This window comes from Diceros bicornis, chromosome 8, assembly GCF_020826845.1.
Source record: "Diceros bicornis minor isolate mBicDic1 chromosome 8, mDicBic1.mat.cur, whole genome shotgun sequence".
Classification (NCBI taxonomy): Eukaryota; Metazoa; Chordata; class Mammalia; order Perissodactyla; family Rhinocerotidae; genus Diceros; species Diceros bicornis.
Genome location: NC_080747.1, coordinates 14334310 through 14356005, shown reverse-complemented (window position 1 = coordinate 14356005; position 21696 = coordinate 14334310). Strand labels below are relative to the sequence as shown.

At 39.0% G+C, this 21696-nt stretch overlaps 1 protein-coding gene across 16 annotated transcripts in view; it reads left to right on the top strand.

The window, feature by feature from the left end:
- Window positions 1-15902: 15902 nt before the first annotated feature.
- The window catches only part of LCORL (ligand dependent nuclear receptor corepressor like), a 158072-nt gene continuing 152278 nt past the window's right edge, over window positions 15903-21696 (top strand). For 3 of the 16 annotated variants that reach the window (XR_009220937.1, XM_058546793.1, XM_058546792.1), the window contains exon 1: window positions 15903-16116. Coding sequence is in view for 12 of the 16 variants with exons in the window: in XM_058546793.1 (XP_058402776.1) it covers window positions 15966-16116 (151 nt within the window). In the remaining 4 variants the exon portion in view is untranslated. The remainder of the gene's footprint in view (window positions 16117-21696) is intronic. The other 13 variants (XR_009220942.1, XM_058546801.1, XM_058546803.1 and 10 more) reach the window with 9 other exon arrangements.

Sequence of the window (21696 nt, the reverse complement as noted above, 5' to 3'; positions counted from 1 at the left end):
AACATACTTTGGCAAGTAGTGAATAGGAAGCTTATTCCTAAGATCTAAACACTTAAGAATAGAAGCTTCCTAAACCTAAAACATTTCACAACAATATAAACTTTCTTCACCTGTCTGTATAGTCTTTCCACATCTCTATCATAGGCACTCTGGGAGAAAAAAGTAACTGGTGGAAATACAAAGATAGTAACAGCCAAAGAGACAATAAGGTATGTTCAGACCAAAATGTGAATATAGATCTTGTTGGTCATCCAGCTATAGTGCCCATCAGCAGACAGAGGAAGGTATTTAAATAAAGTAAAGAAGATGGGGAAGCCAAATCATGCATTTTAGAATGAGTATGCTACCACTGAAGTAAAAACTTGCATTTCGTTAACATTACAGAGATTACCGAATTATCAAATTCATCATTTTATAGTAAGAAAACTTTCAGAAAGAAATCAAACCAAGGTTATTAAAACAGCCATTCAGTTGGCCTCTTTTCGTGAGTGGAATCTATGCTGTTGGCCGAATGGCTTTTTTACCTTTGATCTTTGCCAAAGAGTTTAATTAAATAAATTTCTTTAAATAAAATTTACTAGATGATAATTATTGTTTCTAAACTTTTTAGAAAAGAAAATCATTGTGCAAATACTTTCTAATTCTAGAGCATTTGCAAATCCAGGCTTAAATTAAGGCCTGTAGATGTAGTCCTACAATAATTGGAAAAAGTCATCTTTGTGGCAGAAATTTTCCATATATTTCAGATCAGTCCTTCTTCTTTTAAAGTGACATAGTTGATAAAAATTTGTTTTTTAGAACCTGGACAATACGAAATATTTTCCATTTAAATTCTAAAGCAGCTATACTATGAAATCCTAAAATTTTCAAGCAAATTATCCTGCATGGTAGTATTTTTTAATGAAACAAACAATTTTAAATTAGCCTTGTATGTATATTAATGATGAAAATTAACCATATTCACTGATCAACTTCTCTGATCACTCTGTTTTCATGCATGACTCTGAAACTATCTCAATTATATGGAAGAAAAAAAGATAAATATTTTTAAAACTTCCCAATCCTTCCAAGTGCTCCTTTTTTGAAAACTAGTTTCTTGTTATTCACTCATTCATTCATTTACTTATTCATTCAAATATTTACTGAGTGCTCGCTTTATATAAGGCACTGCTAGATGCTATTGCTTTACTAGTCCATATACATGGGCTGTTTTGTTAAATGTATATGATCTTTAACAAAAGCCAGGTCTTTACCTGGAAAGACAAACAAGCAATATTTCTTTCTAAAGGACTTAAGCAAATAACCTAGGGAAAACTATGGCAGGTAACCATAGCTGTTGTTGCCTGTGGTAGATGGTTTGATTGGCTCATGGTTCTTCCTTCCCTCCCCGCTACTCTTGCCAAGGTTCATCATGGGCAAAATATATATCCCATCCCATGGACTTTGGACTTGACCATATCACTTGATTTTACCAATGCAATGTTAGCTAATGTGATATAAGGAGAGGCTTTAAATGTTTTATGTTGTCTTGCACGCCCTCATGCACTTCTGCTGTCTTAATGATGAAAACATGCCCCAAGTAGTCACAGATCCCAGAATGATACATGCAGAGTACACATAAACCTGACCTGAGACCTTGAGCCAAGTTTACCTGAACCCAGAAAACCCACGGCCCATCAAGCTGATAGAGGGAAGGAGAGGGAGGGAGACAAAAAAACTTAGGAAAATAAAAAATAGGCTATTCAGTGAACAGAGTCATAACATGCAGACAACTTTTACTGATTATCTATTTTTAGCCTTGACCTATAGAAAAAGCATAGAAGATTAAATTTGGTTACAGAATAGACTGTAAATGCTATCAAACTTGTTTCAAAAATACAGATGATGAAAAGTGGAAACTGAAAGAGAAACAGAGTAAATGGAAAGATAAGAATGCTAAAAACCTTCATCTTGAAAAATGGAGAATCAATATACTGTCTATGGTTGAGGAAACAAGCAAGAAAAGTATATTATATATTTTAATGTTTAATCACTGTATTAGTTTGCTAGGGCTGCCATAACAAAATACCACAGACTGGGTGACTTAAACAACAGACATTTATTTCTCATAACTCTGGAGGCTACAAGTCTGAGATCAAGGTATGAGCAGAGTTGATTTCATTCTGAGGCCTCTCTCCTTGGCGTGTAGATGGCTGCCTTCTCGCTGCGTCCTCACATAGTCTTTTCACTGCACACTCATTCTTGGCATCTCTTCATGTCCAAATTTCCCCTTCTTATAAACTTTTTTGTGTGTGTGTGAGGAAGATCAGCCCTCAGCTAACATCCATGCCAATCTTCCTCTTTTTGCTGAGGAAGACTGGCCCTGGGCTAGCATCTGTGCCCATCTTCCTCTACTTTAGCATCTGTGCCCATCTTCCTCTACTTTATGTGAGATGCCACCACAGCATGGCCTGACAAGTGGTGCATCGGTGCACGCCCGGAATCCGAACCCGGGCCACCAGCAGCAGAGCACGCGCAGTTAACCGCTATGCCACAGGGCCAGCCCCAAAATTCCTCTTCTTATAATCATACCAGTCAGATCAGATTAGGGCCTGACCTAACAGACTCATTTTAACTTAATCACCTACTTAAGGTCCCTGTCTCCAAATAAGTCACATTCTAAGGTACTGGGGGTTAGAACTTCAACATATGAATTTTGGGAAGACACATAACAATAAAATAACAATACGACAACAATCACAAGTGTATTTAAAAACCTGAATTAAAATAGTGATATCACTATATTGGAAGGTAGGAGGTGGGGGAAATGGATAGTTTGATAATATCTAAAAGTGAAGTCAGGAAATAGTGGTAAACATATTATTTAGAGATTTGGAGCTAATTTAGGGCTGCCACATACAGTTGTGCAAGTTGTCCAGGGTACAATTGAATATGGCAATCCTGACTGACCAGAAGAATAACTATTAACATAAACAGTTTGAAAAGTTAACTGCTTTTGGAGAACAGGACTGGGATTGAGGAAGAGTGAGGAAAACTGTTGTTTTTTCATTAAAAAACCACTCAGTACTAGTTTATTCTTAAATCACGCGGACATATTTCTTTGATTAAAAAAAATTTAAACTCCAATTTAATTAAATAAATAAATATTTCATTTCTCCTTTGCCTTCTTCCCACCACTGCCCTATTTCCAAAACTTATTAGCTCTTGAATGGACTATGGCTGTGTTCTAAATGTTTTCTTTGCCTTCTGTACCCTCCAACCCAACCTACAACGCCTCTAGAGTGTTCTGTCTCAAATAAAAATATGACCACGTCACTCCGCTGCTTAAAATATTTCAGTGATACTGCCATCCCCTGTGTGATGTTCCTTAACGTGGAGGACAAGATCTTCCATGATCTGTCCCTTGCCTCTCTCTCCAGTCTCTTCTCCGATAACTCTATTATTGTCATGTCATGTCCTCCCCAAACTAACTGTTTGAGGGTTTCCCCATTCCTCATGCTGTATCTGCCTTTAATCTTACATTATCTGACTGGAATGCTCTTTCCTCTTCTAAACTCCAACATCTCCCCTTCCACCCCAACTCATTGCCTTCATTGGGCTCGCTCTCTTCTTCTCATCCTTTTCTCAAAAGTTATTGGCTTTAGCCAGAGCTCATTACAGGACTTGGTTTCCCTCTCTCCTTTTGTGAGCTCTGGGTCTTGGTGTTGGCTTCATTCTCAAACCCCATGGAGTTAGTTGCAAGTTGGTCATAGACATTTAGTGGAAAAAAGCAAGGGTCTCTCCCAAATCTCGTTGTGTCTCATTGGCCCTGAATAGGTAATGTGCCTGTCCTTGGGCCAACACGATGCCAGGTGAATGCAATGTTCTGACTGGCCAGTCCTGAGTCAGTCTGCAGTCAGGAGATGGACTCAATTCCATAGGAACAAGATAAATCGAGAATAGGAGAGGGAATGGTCTTTAGAGAAAAATCAAGATATAATTTCTAAAAAGAAGGTCTACAGATACTGTGCAGCAAACACTATAAACATAACCATGATCACAAAAGCAGATTCTGTGATTCATCAGTGAAGTCCCAGCTCCTAGCACAGCACTTGACAAACATTAGGTGCCCAAAATGTTGAATTTTTATGTGTGGGGTACTGCTTTGTGACTAAAAGATATATTTTACGGTAAAGTATATATGTTAAATATTGACATTTTAAAATTAAATCACTCAGTTTATACAAATGCAAGTTTAGATATTTCTGTGAAAAGTGAACAGTATCTTTAAAGCTATATATAAATTCTGATCATACCGAAATTGCAAAATAACATTGTCACATTTTTATACATACTGAAGTTTTGTTTGAACTGAGAAAATCACGAAAATTCCATCCCAAAGTAGTTGACATTTTGGAGGGCTTTTTATTATATTTTGTGTTTTAATCTTTCTTAACTTCAAGAGTGCTTGGAAACCAATCTTTAAAAGAAAATGCTTCGGAAGTAAGTTTTACATAACCCTCAGGGTGCCAAAATAAACCCTTGGATCAAGGGATTCATAATAGAAAAAGAGCCTGTTTTTAAAACATACAAAAAAGCACATCTGAAGATTTATTCTCAAAAGTGAGAATGCGCAAACCAGACCTTTCTGAGAAATAAAGGTGTGCTAACAGGCATTCTATCTTAGCAATCGAGATTCTCCCAGCAGCATGATGCAACTATTTCATTAGCTGCATGTGGGTAACTTGATTCTTCTCACTCTCCCTATTCTTTGTAGAACCTATCCGGGCAGCTATTTAATGCTACCAGGCCAAATTCTTTCTTCACTTCTTCCTGCCAAGTAGTACCATAATTGTCATCAAGATGTGATCATCTGTTTCATATTGCTTTAACTCCTGCTGAATGAAAGCACCAGTGTGATTTGCCATTTTATTTCAGCTCTTATTCTTGAAAAGTAGAAAATATGTGAACACTTCTTTTTATTCCCTTTTCTAAATCATGACTGAATAAATTAACATTGTCCTATTTCATGCATTGTACTATTTGATTGGAGGAAGAAAGATGACTAGAATGGAAAAAGAAGGTTTTTAAGAGAGGTAATTGATTGGGGGAGGGAGAGAATAAAGACTCTACTTAATACACTATAAAAGCTTTCACAGTCCAGAAATATTCTGCCCAATATGGTAGCCTCTAGCCACATGTGAGTATGAAATGTGGCTAATCTGAAATGAAATGTGCAAGTGTAAAATACACATAGAATTTCAAAAGACAGTAGAGAAAAAAGAAAGGAAAATATCTCAATAATTTTTATATTGATTGTATGTTGAAATTATCATGTTTTAGATGTATTGGATTAAAGAAAATATATTCTTAAAATTAATTTCACTTTTGTTTTTTAAATAGAGCTACTAGAAAATTTAAAATTTCACACATGGGTTACATGTGTGTCTCACATTATATTTCTATTGAACGGAGCTGGTCCACAATTTACACGCTAGGAAGTGACAATGGTCAGAGATGAGATATAAGGAGATATAATGTCACATTTAACAAGTGTTCTCAAATGCTATTTCTGTTCTGAAAGTCTTATTTGGAGGAATATTCATCTCTCTAATAGAGGTCAGGGTATACTAGGTGAATTTTTTTTAATTAAGTGGCTATTTGTTTTTGCCTGTCTGGGTACCCATATTCTCTTTTTCTGGTAATAGTACTCCTTTGAGGAAACATCTCTCGTTGATTTGAGTCCATGTAGTTTGGATGAGGCTGACTCATGATTCTAGAGTTGGTCATGTGACCCAAGCCTAATCAGTCAGAATATTCCATTCCCCTGGCCAAAATAGCTGGCTCAGGAAATTGACAAAAGTTGTTCAACTGTGAATCAGCTCTGGATTTTGGAGTAACTACTAAAAAAAGAGGTGCTGATAATCTGGGGGATTAAGTGTGTAACTACTCATGGCCACCTTGGCCAGCACTTGGGAAGATCTAATCTAAGAATGAAAACAACCAAGAGGAAAGCAGTGATAAGAGACAGAAACAGATTATTTTGAGTACCTGGATCCATTCTGTTACTAAAGCTACCACCTGGAATTTTCCAGAATTTTAATAAATTCCCTTCTTTGATCAAACAAATTTAAGTTTAATTTCTGTCCTTCAAAAATAAGAAATCTGAGTAATAAAAGGGATCAACAAACAAGTAAACAGCCTGCATTCACATAGGTCAATAAACATTCATAGATGTTTGTCTGTGTTCAAGCAACTGTGTTGAGTGCTGCTGGCAGAAGGCACAAAGTTGTTTGTTATTATTATTTATTCATTCATTCATCCATCCATCCACTAAGTAAGCACTCATTGAGATCCTCTTCCATGCTAGGCACTATCTTAGACACTGAAGAAGCAAAGATGAAAATGCAAAGTCAGGGCCAGCCCCAGTAGCCTAGTGGTTAAGTTCAGCATGCTCCACTTTGACAGTCCGAGTTCAGTTCCCAGGAGTGGACCTACACCACACGTCTGTCAGTGGCCATACTGTGGAGGCGGCTCACATACAAAAAGGGGAAGATTGGTAACGGGTATTAGCTTAGGGTGAATCCTCCTCAGCAAAAAAAAAAAAAAAAAGCACAGTCACAGACATTGAGGATCTATTTTCTAAGTTATCTATGTGCCTATTACCAGTTCTTTTTGCTCTCTCCAGTAGCCTTCTAATTTTCAATTTTCCACAAGTCACACCTGTTACATAATTTCTGCCCCATTTTGTACCAGGAAATTCTTTCTTGGATCCCTGCACCATCCTATTCACATTTGGACTTGCTTTCTGTGTCTGCTGCCAACTCCCATCTATGACTGCCCTTCTTCACCTTAGCTATTCCTTTGACCTATCTCTTACATTGGATTCCCTGTTTCCTTGATTACTTGTCCCCTTTGTTATAAGGAAGCACATCCCCTAGTAGCATCCTGAAAAGGAATATATGGGAGGTAAAGATTTTTAAGCCTGCAAATCTCTATTCTAGTCCCTTATCTGTTGTATATAGTCTACTTTTTCTCTCTAGGAGTTTTTAGAATTTTCTCATTATTCCTGGGATCCTGAAATTGCATGATTTTGTGTCTTGGGGTGAAACCACTTAAACTGGAGGCTCATTTCCCTCAGTTCTGGGAACGTTTCTCTTATGATTTCTTTGATAATACCCTTCCCTCAGTTTGCTCTATAGTCTCTTGCTGGAACTCATGTCGGTCAGATGTTGGACTTTCTGGATTGATCTGGAAATGTTCATATCTCCTACTGTCTGTCTCCATACCTTTTTGGGTTTTTTGATGCAACTTTGAAGAAATTTTCTATCTTCATCTCTCAACACTTCTATTGAAGTGTCATCTTAATGTCATCTGACATATTTTTAATTTCCAAGAGCTCTTTCTTAATTTCTCACTATTCTCTGTTTCCATAGCATCTTTTTTCACAGTAATTCTTGTTTTAATGATGCAATATCTTCTCTTATCTCTTCAAGGATGTTAATTGTAATTAATTGGAAGTTTTCTTCTACTCCTTGCATTGTCTCCATTTTTCTTTGAATTCCTTTTATCTGCTTGCTTTGGTCTCTGTCTTTCAAGTTGGATGTTTTCCTCAAATGTCTAAGGACTGTTAGCAGCCAATGCATATTTATGAGCGAAACTCTTAAACATTTATTGGATGTTCTGTGTACACGGGTGGGTCTTATGACTAGTTGTCTTTACTGAAGTGTGATCAAGAAGGCGGCCAGCTTTTCACTGGGGAGATATTCAAATGTCAGTATCTATAAGTCTTTTCTGTGAGACTTTTGAGTTTCTGTTGAAAAAGATCTCTAATTTCCTGCTAAAAGGTATAAATCTGGTTATAGATGATTTAGGAGCAAGTTGGGGGAAATTTAGCAAACTTTTACTTAATAATCTGTGTTCAGTCTGCAACTTTAGCCCCTCTCTCTGGTATGCTTGGTGTCTTCAAATCCATAATCTCTCCAGTCCAATTTCTCCAAAGAATACGTTTCCAATCTCTTGCAGGAATGGAGATAAAAAGGCCTGGCCACATGTGGTGGAGAGATGGTTCTCACAGCTCCTTACACAAGCTTTCAACCAATCCCCAGGTTTTAGCCTGCCTTTTACCTCTACGTTCTGCCTTGCAATTCTTCTATTTCTTGGGAACAATGGAAAAACAGAGATTAGGGGAGGCCAATAATATTCAAAATAGTTTCTAAGTTTTATATTTAGATTTCTTTTTCTTTCAAGTTTCTGGTTTAGAGCTTAATGAATTTAGTGTATAAGAATAAGATCAGGTGATTTTGCCTATTAAATTTGAAAGCCTATAATAGGATAATATTAGACTGTTCTTTACCTTCCACTGTTGCATAAGTTATTATTAACTGTAATTTAAATCTTATTACTATAATTTAAATTTTCAAATATTATATAATTTTGACAGATTGACTAAGTTAAAAGGTATTAAAGCTATAACAACTTTAAATTTTTATTTATATCTCTTCTTTACAAAAGTGAATCGTTGTATAATTTAACTGCTTCATTCTTTTCTATCTTTATTTCACATTTGTTCTACAGGTGAATATTAATATGGGCCACTATCATATTTCACTGTTTAAATGGTAATATTTTAAAATAAACTTCTTTAATCCACTGGATTTCACTTTAGAGCTTTATTACTGGTCCTTTTTACCATGAAACATTGGTATTTTTTACTATTTTCATATTAAAATAAACATTTTCTATATGTTGAAACTGAGGACCAAATCCTAGTTATTGTCAACAGCATGGAAAAACAATTTTCAAATTCATAAATTGTTCATATTTCTGTTCCCTCAGGTATTTTAGTAAGTAAAGTGAGATGCTTTATTCATATAATACATTATGGTTTATTTTGTTTCAGGAGTTTCAACTGCAGAAAGGCTAAATGATGTTAATTTCTTGGTTTGAAATATAAGTCCTATAAAATGCAAGCATGTCACCTCCTTTTGTCATTGTCTTGACACCAGGAATAAAAAATAAGCTTGGATTTACGAGTAGGGCTTGAGAATGGGAAGTAGGGGTGAAAGACGTCCTGTATCTTTCATATTTTCTTTTAAAAATCCTAATTTGTTACGCTTTCATTTCAACTCAACAAAAGTCTCTTTGGAATCAACTAAGCATAGAATGCGGGTATACACAAGTGATGAATACCCAGGCCTTGACTGCACAATCTACAAGGTAGTAGAGCGGAACAATAAGATACATCCGCGAATACATGGAAGAATATGATAAGACCCATGAAAAAAGTATAATAAAGTGTTTTAAGAGAGCAGAAAGGAGTGATCATCATTCATTTGAGAAGTATTGAACAAGCTCTATGACAGTAGAACAGCATGGAAGTGTCAGATTGAGGGGGCAGCAGAAACCCCAGTTTGGATGAATGATATATTAAATACTGGGGGACCATACTTTTGTGTTTGTGTCACTACCTTCCCCCAAATCATCAGTAGCCCCTCATGAGAACCAGACAAAGTCCAGGTTTCTCAATTTCTGCTTCCTTACAAGGCAGCTTTATCACTTTCTTTTCTGCTTCCCAGGGTAAAGAAGTGGTTAACTTTGGAAAGACAGAGATTTAAATTCTGGTTCCGTCACTAACTAGATGAATGATGTTGCACAAGTTAACTTCTCTGAGTCAATTTATAATTCCTTCTCTGCGATATGGGGATAAAAATAACAGTACTTATTGCATAGGGTTATGGTAAAACTTAAATGAATTAATAATGTATATAAGTGTTCAACAAGTGACAGCTGTTATTATAGCAAAAAAGAGTCACAATTAGGAATCAGGAAATCCGATCTTTAGTCTAGGTACTGCTGCTTATGAGCTGTGTAACCTACATAAATTGATTACCTTCCCTGGGCCTCAATTTCCTTATCTGCAAAAATAGGGGGTTGACCTAGATGATGTGTACTCTCTCTAAACTGTAATAGTCTAGGTGCTACAGATGACATTTTTATTTGACTTTGATACTGAACTGTACAATTGGATTAAATTGGATCAAATTGCCATCATGAAGCGTATAATGCATTGAAATTTTATTAAAAGGCTGAAAATGAAAGTGATAATAATGAGTTAGGCTGGGGGAGTGATTTTGAGTAGACACAAAAAGAGTAGTGATAGATCGGGTCCTATTATCATGTGTCTAGCTATAAGAGAAAATAGATGGTAAATGGTATTAAATTCAGATGCCACGCTCAGAGATGTATGATATTGTTAAAAAAAAAAAAAACTAGAAAACATGCTCACCCTAATTTCAGTATTGGTTATCCTGACAGTTTAGGGTCTGAGTCTTCCTAATACAGTGAAAATTGTGTCCAACTATAAAAAATATAATATGAAGATGGTAACAAGCTGTAACAGTAATGTTTTTAAAATACCCAATGGTTGAACTAAACAAAGAACATAAAGAGAAAGAATCTGAGATACCACCCTGAGACAAGTGACAATGTTGGACCAACTATCATGCCCATTTTTACGTACACTAAGGACAGTCTTGGAATAGGAAATAAGTAGACATTACAGTTTAAGAAATGAAATACATCACCATTATATTTTTGCTTCTTCGATTTTTATTCCCTCTCGTGAAATTTTATCTTTCTTCCTTACAAAATGTACAAAAAAAATGTTAATGATATTTGCATATGCATCAAGAAGACAAAATCACTCTTCTATTTCGGATATCTCTAATTATTGAACTGCAGTATTGAAATTAAATGCATCAGCATATATATCTGAGGTGATGGAATCCTTGAATCCATACTTCTGTAAGAAGAAGAATGCTGAGACATCTTCGGCTCAAAAACCTAGATAAATCTAAGATATTTACATAAAATTTAGCATAATATGATTATGTGGCTGATTAGAAATTTTCTGAAGGGGACTATGCTCCATGTCCTAAATAATTGGTTGATCAAATTTGTCTTTGATTTTTAGATCTCTGATCAGTGCAGTGCATTACAGTTCAGAACGAAAGAAAATATACTAAAGTGTGATCTTTTTAAAGCAGCTAATAAAGTCTACTCAAAAACAGGCTTTTCAGCATTATGAATCATTTTATAGTTAATTAAGGCATCTAACAGTTATGCCTTACAATTACAAATATCTACTTCGTAGAAAAGTGTTTACATTTTATTAAAATAGAAAATGCATATTATTTTTGTTACATGTTGATAATTCATAATTGAATAGGTATTTTACAACCCTACTAGTATACTGGGTGGTTTATTATTATTGCAAAATAAAAGAATAGCTTTCATTTTCAGTTAGTATCTCAAAAAACATGACTCTAGTCATACCCCTTTGTAATTTTATATTTCTCTACTATGGTAACACAAGTATTTCAAGCGACTCCAATTTATTTGAATATTTGTATCATATTCTCCTAAAATGCACCCCAGATTTGGAATTGACTTCCAAATGGTCACATAAATCAAGAAACTATTAATTTGCCCAGCAGTTTATATCTATACTTAGTACTGTGTAAGAAATCAATAGATGTGCTTACCAGTTTTAGGTGGATAATAGTGAACTTGGTGGATATTTATGGTGGTTTGATTGAAGTAATGACCCCAATTTCCTCACACCTTTCTGATTTTTGCCATTTGTTAGGGCCCTCCCACTCAGACTTGGGGCTTGGTCATATGATTTGCCTTAGCCAATGAGACAGTAGCAAGCAAACAGAATGTAAGCAAAGACTTGAAAAGCACTTGCACACTAGCGCTTACTCTCTTGTTCTGCTTGACATGCTGCCATTATGTAAAGAAGCTCCAGCTAACCTCAGAATGATGAGACACATTGCTCAATCATTCCCATCACCCCAGCAAACAGGGAGCCTAACTCCAGACCAGAGTGATGCCATCCTAGATCATGCAGCTTCCAGCATTGGCAATCCCAGCCAAGATCAGCAGAGCCTCTCCAGATCACCAGAACTGCATGTCTGACCTGTTGACTTTCCAGCACTAACAAATGATTGTTCTTTTAAGCCACTAAGTTATGGATTGGTTGGTTACACAGCAATAAATAAATGATACAATATGTATAGGAAATAGCAGAACAAAAACACCTTTCCAAAGAACATTAACATTTTCATAGCATGTATCTGTTGTATTAAAATTCCTTAATGGGTAACTAGATTTTCAGTGTAGGAGACAATCTTGGATACGACCCTCTTTCTATCCTTGGCTTTATAAATATATCCTAAACATTTGTCAAATTAATAAATAAATATTAGGCACCAACTAAGTGCCTGGAACAGCACCAGATGCTGAGAATACAAGGGTGAATCAGCTAAACTCCTATCTCTATGTTCATTGAGCTTACGCTAAAGTCAAGTTATTGGATTATTATAATATACTCTGTGACACTTGCCGTGGAAAATTCTTTGCTCTTCTAAGTCAAGCTGAGTTCCAAAGTTAACTCCATTTGTGTATTTCATTATATCTGGCCATGATCTTCCCCTTCTAGAAATGCTAGAGATATAATATTCATTAGTTCTGTTCATTAATATTTGTATTCTCTCTTTTTGGAGAGAACATAGTGCACTTTCCCATCTGTGGTAGACTGCAAAAGTGGCCACAAATTATTTCTTTTCCTCTATCCACATCCTTTGCAATGTGACTTGCAGCTCTTCCTGTTAAGAGGTAGAATCTGCTTCCCCATATTGGCTTTGGGTTTGGCCATATGACTCGCTTTAGCCATTGGAACTGGAGCAATTATGACCCAAGCTGAAGCTTAAAAGGTGCCTGTGCATTGGGCTTGCTCTCTTATGGCTCTTGGAACCCTGGGACTGCCACCATGTGAACAAGCAAGAGCTAGCCTCTTGATGATGAGGGACACTCGGCCTGATGGCTCTGTTGTCCCAGCCGACAGTCAGCTCACCTTCAGAAACAGAGCTGCCTCTCTGATAGGCAGTTAGTCACAAACACATGAGTACGCCCAGCTCAGGCCAGCAGAACCATCCAGCTGAGCCTAACACAAATTGCCATTCCACAGAATCATGAGCTAAACAAATAGTTGGTGTTTCAAGCTATTACATTTTGGGGTGGTTTGTTATGCCCATAAAGCTATCTGATATATCACTCCTTTGAAGTTAGGCAGGGCCACAAGATTTGCTTCCCCCAAGAAAACATGTCACTTCTGGCGGAAGTCTTTAAGAGCTGGATAGTGATTTAACATCTCTTTCTTCTGGTGGCTGGTGAGCTTCCAGACGGTGAAGCTGCATAAACCTGGGTCCCTGACTGGACATGGAACACTCCTCCTCACCCTCTCCACACTAACTTTTGGAGAACATATAGTTTAAGTAAGAAGTAAATCTTTGTATTAAATCGCTGGGATTTTGGGTTTCTGTTACTGGAGCATAACCTAGCCCATTCTGACTACTGCAGAAATTGGTACCTAGAAGGAGGACAGTTACGACAGAAAAACTAAAATATGTGGCTGTGACTTAGAAGCTCAGTGGGTGGTGGCAAGAAAACAGTTGTTAGAAGCTGGAAAGTTGGCAATCCATTCCAGCTGTGGTAAAATATTTGTTAAAACTGTTCATGTGTGTCTCTTATTCTTCCCCCTTCTAAGTAGGAATGTTTACCATATTCTGTCCCTGTCCCACCACCATATGTTGAGTATGTGTGTGTGTGTGTGTAAGTGGAGAGGATAGATACTTTGTCTTTTCAGGTCTCTATAACAAGAGAAGCTTTATCCTGTTCTAATAAGGGGAATACCAAGCATCACCCAGAGATGCTGACTTTGAGATTAATGCCACTACTGAATAGAACTTTTGGGTTGTCCCCCTTGTGGTAGGAGTGAATGTATTTTGTAGTGTAAGGACAGTAAACTGTAAATTGGTGCTAGAAGGATGGATTGCAGTAATCATTGGTGCTGTTCACGGTAAGTTCAGGATATCTTCCTTATGGGCAAATAGTAGGATTATACTTCCTTGCTCCCTTGAAGATAGGCATGGCCAAATGATTTGCTTTTGTCAATGAAATGTGAGTGGAATTGATTTGTATCATTTTGAGGAGGAACCAGCTCACCAGTCATCTTCCTTCTGCCTATTATGCAAGTGGGGAAGTTCCCGAGATTGGAGCCTTCCTAAGCCATTTGGTTGCTAGATGAGAACACAAAGGGAAGCTCCCCCCTCCCCATCAGAGATGAACATGCAGATAAGCAGGAAATAAAACTTTTTGTTGCTTTAAGCCACTAAAATTTTTGGATCCTGTTACTGCACCATAACCTAGCCCATCCTAACTAATGTAGATTACTGTAAATGTGATCAGGAAAGCTACAAAGGCTGATTATCTTGGCAATTATAGTATGAGTGGAATCGGTAGCTGAGACCATCCACTGAAAACTCCCAAAACGACCTTCACTAGTAACCACACTTGCTTCTCTAAATTGACTATTCTAGAAAAAGTGATGATGAAATTTCAAATTTCATTTTTTTTAATTTGTGAAGATGTAAAACTACATCTTCACTATTGAGAGGTAATGATGAGCAAGGAAAGACTTTCTTGTAGGAAAAAAAGAAAAGACAGGTGAACAAGCATAAGCCACAAAACATGGAGCGTGGAACTGAACTCAGAATTCATAGGACTTTCCAAATAGAATTAAAGCATATTTACCACAGACTTGTGCATACATTCCACTAATACACAGTACTTCTCAGCAAACTTTTGGGTGTCTTAGCTTTGGTTGGGCCCCCTGTACATATACAGAAATACATGCACTATGTCTCTGGTGTAAAAGTTAAAAAATGTTGTTGGAGTTTATATCTAATCAAAAGCTTTCTCTCTCTCTGAAGAAGAAATATTTTCTGTCACAGCGTAGAATTCATTCCGCAACATTTGTAAAGTGTTAAATCCCGTGCCACGCACTGTACTAGGGTCAGGTAAGTGCAAGATGTCACGGTATAGAAGTCACAATGTGTCGCTGTCCTCCAGAGTTGCCATTTTGCGGAGCATATAGTTTCCCTTTTTGGAGTTTTCACCCAGCCAAACCCAATGCCCCGTAAATAATTTCCGGTGAAAAGTCCCGCATCTTTCCCCTAATTCTTACAAATATTCTCACGTTCCGAGATCTCTTCGTCCTGGAAACTGAAATCACTGCCGATCTCTCTCTGGATATTAAGCAGTTATTTCGGATGCAGCCGAATGACCCGCTTGCTCTTTCCCTGCAGTGGCAAGATGACAATGACCCCCAAAAGTTTCCAGCACTTAAAGCACAAAGCGCAGCCTGAACCTTCAAAGGGCCGACAACTCTTGCGGCTTCCACCGCCCTTCTATCGCGGAGCCTAAGGAAGCAGCTGAGTCAGACCAGGCAACGCGGGCCGCGCACAGTCTTGGGCGCAGGGCATTGGAGGCTAACCCCACAAGCAGAGCACGGCAGAGAAGTCAAAGGCCAGTCTGCAAACCCAAGTGTTCGAGGACGGCTGGAGAATGTCCATCCCTGCTGGACTACAAGGACCGGCATGCACCCCGCCGCGGCGACAAGTCCCACTTCGAGACCCCGACGAAACGAAGCCTGGGAAGTGAAGTCTCCGGGCGGCCCGAGTCGCGTCGCGAAGGCAGAAGGGAGGCGTTGCTACTCCGCTCCATTAGCACGCCGCTTCCTGGCCGGGCTCCGAGCCTCTCGCTCCCGCTCTGGGTTTTCGCGGGCGGCGGGAGCAGTATGGCTCGCTTGAATAAACTCCGGAGGGAGGGGGGAAGGGGAGTGGATGGGGAGGCGGGGTCAGCGGAAGCGGCAGGTTGCTTCCTTCTCCTCTCGCTCCCTCCCCGCCTCTCCCTGAGGGAGCGGTGGGAGGGGGAGGGAAGGGCAGAGGGAAGGTAGTGACACGTGTCAATCAACCCCCCTCCGGGGGGCGCGCGCTCCGGGGCTCGCGCCGAGGGCTCGCGCCCCTGCCTCGTGCCTGCGCCGCTCGTATGTAAATGAGGGCGCGTGACGCGGGACGCAGATGGACAAGGGAAGAGAGAGAATGGCCGCTGCCGCCGCTGCTGCCGCCGCCGCCGCCGCCGCTCAGTGCCGGAGCCCTCGGTGCGCGGCGGAGAGGAGAGGATTCCGGCGGGAACTCGACTCTTGGCGCCACCGTCTCATGCACTGTGTAGGTAAGCGAGGCACGGGCCGGGGCCCCGGCTGCGCGCGGTGACGGCTGCCGCAGCCCGAGGAGTTTGTGGCTGAGGGGTTTAGTTGAATCTCCCGTTCGGGTCAGTTCAATGGGGGAGCGAGATGGGAGCGGCGGCGGCCGCGCTCGCCTTTTGTCTGGGGGTGCTCGCCGGCGCGGTCCGCGCTCCTTCCCCTTCTCAGCTCTCGGGCTTCACGGGAACTGTTAGTTCGGACCCGCTCGCCGAGCTCCCGGGGAAACCGCTCGCTCGCGCGCTCCCCGAAACTCCTCGGTGTCCCTCGCCGCCCGCCGTCCACCCTGTCAGGAGGGAGGAAGCGGCCCGGCGGGTCGGCGCCCGGGCGGAGGGGAGCCGGCGGGCAGGGCCGGCGGGAGGAAGGCGGGTTGGTCCGCGCCCCCGCCGGGCGCACACACACCCCCTTCTCGCCGCCGGGGGCCGGGCCGGCCGACGCGGCCGAGTTCCCGGGGACCGGGACCCAGGCGACCCCGCGGGCGCTCGCGGGGCGGGGGCCGCGGCTGGGCCGGCGGGGGGCGAGGGGCGGCGGGGGCGTCGCCCGAGGGGCGGGGGCGTCCAACTCTGCCCTCTCGCGCTCGGCGGCGGCGGCGCTGTGTGTACCCCTTTAAGAAGGAGCCGCTCGAGCGCTGACGGTTGGGATTTGAAGTTCTTCCTCCCTCTTTGGAAGTCTGGACGGAGGGGGGGGTGTTGCCATGGCGACGGCACCCTCCCCCCCCTTCTCCTCGCGGACGCCCCGACGACTCGGGTCCTCTTTTACTGTCATGTGATGGACCTTTCCCTGCCCGTACAGGCACGTCGCCCTCCCCACCTCCCATCCCGCTCTCCTGCCATTCCGTCTTCCCGGTTGCCGGGGTCGGAATCATCTCGCTGCAAACTTCTGGGCTCGGGGCTGTCATTCTGCGCGTCGCTCCGGGTGGCGGGAGGTGGTGGGCACTCCTCACCTTGCCTCGGTCGCGTTTTTGTCTGAGTGAGACGTGCGCGTGGAGCTGTTATCCAGCAGGTTGGTTTAGTGGGCACTGGAGGGAAAACGCGGGTTCTGCGATGGGGTGTGTTGTGCCTGTTTGTTTTGGAAGGAGGTTGTGGGTAAGGGAGTAGGGAAAGAGGTAGAAAGGAAGGTGGCATTGTCTAAGGAGTGGATAAGTGGCACAGCTTGCTCTACTGGCGATTAAATCTTGGCATTTGGAGTTGAGGAGTAACCTTAGTGCCTTAAAAAAACAACTCTCTTACCTTGTTTCCATCTGTTCTTGCGCCACCTCGCGCCCCTTTCCCCCCAGCCCCCTCAGGTTTGTTTGGTTAGCGCCCTAAGATCCAACCAAAGGAGATCTTGGTAGGATAAGGAAATCGTAGTAGGATAAACTAGTACAACTTCGACTCGGAAATGTGCACTGCAGAATACGATGGGAAGGAAGGTTGCTCTGATTAGGGGCATTTAAGTTATGTTTAAGCATTTTACTATTTTGCTCTTATAAAATATGTTTTGGTTTTATCTAAGGAAACATTCTGGGAAATAGCTTCAGTCAAGTATTCATAAGTGATTTTAGTTCTTTAAAAAAAGTGTAAAAAAAAAAACCCTCATGGTATTCTTTATATAAAATTTTAAGCTAAGTGTTGCTAGTGCTTCCTGAATACAAAATGGACCCGTTTTTGTAATTGCTTATGTCAAGATCTCTTCCACTGACAACCTGTTTAGAAATTTTTGATTTTGTTCGGTTACAATCAGGCAGGATGACAGCATTGTATCACTGGCTCGCGATATTATTGTGTTAAGTTTTGCCGAAGCACACAGTGATTTGACGATGTCTTTGGTCAGTTTTTATGTTTTGGAATACTTTGAGTTTTTTTTCTCATCTTGCTTGTGTAGATACATTAAGTATGGCTCTGTATCACAAAAATATATGTGCTTTTGAAAAATAGTCAAATTTTAATTGAACACAAAATTAATTGGATTTGATGGAAGAAGAGAATTAGAACATCTTTCTGCCTTACCTACTTGGATACTCAGGATTGAAAAACATTGAAAATTGAATTAATGCTGTGTGTCTAATATGCAATCTCTATATTTTTAATGTATAATTATACTATATTTGAAGGGAAATTTTTTTCCTGGGCTCTAACTGTATTTGAGAATTGTTTCCCGCAGTCCCGGTCCTAGTCAGGAGACCTAGTAAGACCCTTCTCGTACTTTGTTTTTGTCATTGTTATTGTAAAATAAACCATTTAAAGCTCTTTAAACAGGACATACACTTATTGATTGAGTTTTTTCAGTATCCTGTATGTGAAGCACCTAGTCAGTGTGAATTGGGATTAAATGTAGTTTGTGTAATTACTTTGTTACCTTTCGCTATTGATGTGCTTACATTCAATACTTTACTTTGTAAACATATTTACAAAAAAGCCATATTCTTTTTCCTTTGCATGTGTGTATGTGTGTGAATATGTATATATGTATATATATTTCTGTATTGAATATTCAGTGCTCTTATTGCTTGAAATCATTTTTATAAAATATCCTTTCTACCTTTGTGGAAGAAAATGATCCAAAAGTCTTATTTTTAAATGAGATAGGGAAATTGTAAGCAACGTCTCAGGGTCATACAGCAAATTAGTGTTGAGCCAGTAGTGAAGTTTTAAATCTCATTTCTTAGCCTAAGTCTTTAAAGTAATCTGATTCATTTTTTTATTACTCATATATAATACTCTAATTTTATGGGGAAAAAAGTTGATTTTAGTTGTCATGACTGCTGGTAGTTAGCTAGGATGTTTAACTCTTGATATGGAAAATAATATTTACCTTTCTCTATTTATGGAACTCATCTCTTTAGGTTAGATTTGTGACTACTCTGTGATTTAGTCCTGGTTTTTCTTTCTAATAATTTAATTGAAGAGTTGTCCTATAAGCTCTATGTCCCAATTAATAGCTTTATTTACAATGTGGTGCTTTTTATAATTTGATTTTTTTTAATAATCATCCTCTACTATGCTCTAATTTTGAGTATGCTCATCTAACAAATGTTTCAGTGTTTATAGGATGTAATAAATAGTATCATAGTACTCGGTATGATATTGAGTAAAACAGATATAGTCCTGATCTTATGGAATAGATAATATAATTAATTAGTATCTGATAAATCATAAAATTTAAAACAAAATATAGGATACAAGAAATGCATTGGTGTATTTTTAAACATTATCAAGATTTGTATAGTCTATTAGGATATTTGATCCGGGAGATAGGCCAAGTTTTTTGTTTTTATGTTCGTTAACTTTTAATTTTGATATAATTTCGAACTTAGAAGAAAAGTTGGAAGGATAGTGCAAGGAATTCCTATATACCCTTACCCATTTCACCAGTTGTATTACACTTTGCTGCATTTGCTTTATCATTCTCCACTTATATCTACATATCTATATATGTGTGTGTATATAGGTGTGTATATATATATCTGTTTTATTTCTGAACCGTTTGAGTGTAATTTGGAGACATCATACCTCTTTATTTCTAAATTCTTCAGTGTGTATTTTGTAAAACCAAAGACATTGTCTTACCTAACGGCAGTGTAATTATTAAAAACAGATTTAACGTTGACATAGTATTATTATCTAATTCGTAATCGATATTCAAATTTTATCTATTTTATCTATAAACTTTTTTCCCTCCAGGCGGGGATCATGCCTTGCATTTGGTCATCATGTCTCTTTAGTGTCTTTTAATCTAGAACACTTCCTCAACCTTTCTTATGTTTCTTGACCTTGACATTTTTGAAAAGTACAGGACAGTTATTTTGTCGACTGTCCCTCCATTTGAATTTGTCTGTTGTTTCCCCGTGATTAGATTGGTTATGCATTTTTGGCAGGAATAGCTCTGAAGAGATGTTCTGTCCTTCTCAGTCCATCATATCTTGAGGTTCATGAAGATGTTGGTTTGTCCCAGTGTTGATGATGTTAGCTTTGAAATGTGGTTAAGGTGATAGTCTCCTTATTTCTCCCTGAAAGTTATTATTTATTCTTTTGTAATTTATATGTAATTTGTGGGAAAATATTTTGAGGAACTGGATTTTTTATACAGTCTCATAAAAATTTCACCCACAAGTTTTAACATACCTTCATGATTTTCTAACTTCATTGTTGCCTCTATAATGAGTAGTTGGTATTTTGTCGTAAAGCAGGCTTTCCCATCTCCCCCATTATTTGTTTATTCAGTCATTTTTATCAGTATGAACTCATGGATTCTTACTTTATTCAGTGGTTAAATCTATTAGTCATTATTTTAGTTCTCACATTGTCCCAGGTTTGGCCAGTGGGATCCTCATCAAGCTGGTTCCGGTGTCTTTTGACCAGTCACAGCTCTCTTCAACCCTTCCCGCCCAATGATTTTTTGAGCACTTCCTTCCTGCCAAAATCAGGTATTCCAGGTTCATCTTGTACTTTACTTGTCCCAACCCTGACATCAGCCATTTCTCCAAGGAGCCCTCCATTCTTTCTAGTAGAGAATAGATTTAGATACCAAAATCTGAACACTTGGTTTCATGACTGTTTTTAAACCGTCTTTTTCTGATACACAAGCTAGTAATCAATGTAACTGACTTGCCTAAGGTTGTAATAGTAAAACAAAATGGTGAAGATTTGATTAGAATCTTTCTATGAACTCCAGTGTCTTTTCTACATACCAGTCTTGTCCAGTGGAAATATAATGGGAGCCAAATATGTAATTTAAAATTTTCTAGTAACCACATTTAAAAAGCACATTTTATTTAGCCTAATATATTCAAAATATTTTAAGATTAATCCATATAAAAATTATTGAGTTAATTTACATTCTTTTTTAAATATTAAGTCTTTGAAATCAGGTATTTTACATATAGCGCATCTCAGTTTGGACTAGCCACATTTCGCGTGCTAATAGCAACATGTGGCTACTGTGTTGGACAGCATAGTTCTGTAGTATACTTGGCTCCAGCCAGCTCTTGATAACCATAGTGCCACTTATTTCAAATGTGTTGATAATAACCAAACCTATAGCTTAATTTATCTTTCCCCAAATCTTTTATTTGGATAGAATAATACAGCAAATAAGAATATAGGCTCTGGAGCTAGACTACCTGTGTTTGAATCCTAGTGTTACCACTTACCAGTGCGGACAAATTAGTTAACCTTTCAGTACTTCAGTTTCTTATCTGTAAATTGGAGATAATGAGGTGGTTTGAGAATTAATTGTGTTGATATATGTTAATATGTCTGCAATTATTATTGATATACACAGGTTATTAGCAGCTTTGAGCTTTACATTTTTGCCAATATATTCTTTCTGGTAGTAATGCTGATGAATAATAAAAAGGTCATGAGATATGTTAAACAAAAGTGTAAGGGTTTGAATGATCTGTATTCTAGATCCATAGAGTTTTAGAATCACAGTATATCACTTAGCCTAATCCTGGCTTTTTATATATGAGGAGATGAAAAGACATTTGATGCCTTCCTACATACTAAGGGATCTTTTGGCTTTGTAGTAACTGATTACAAAAAATTAGTTTAAATTCATTTAAAAAAATC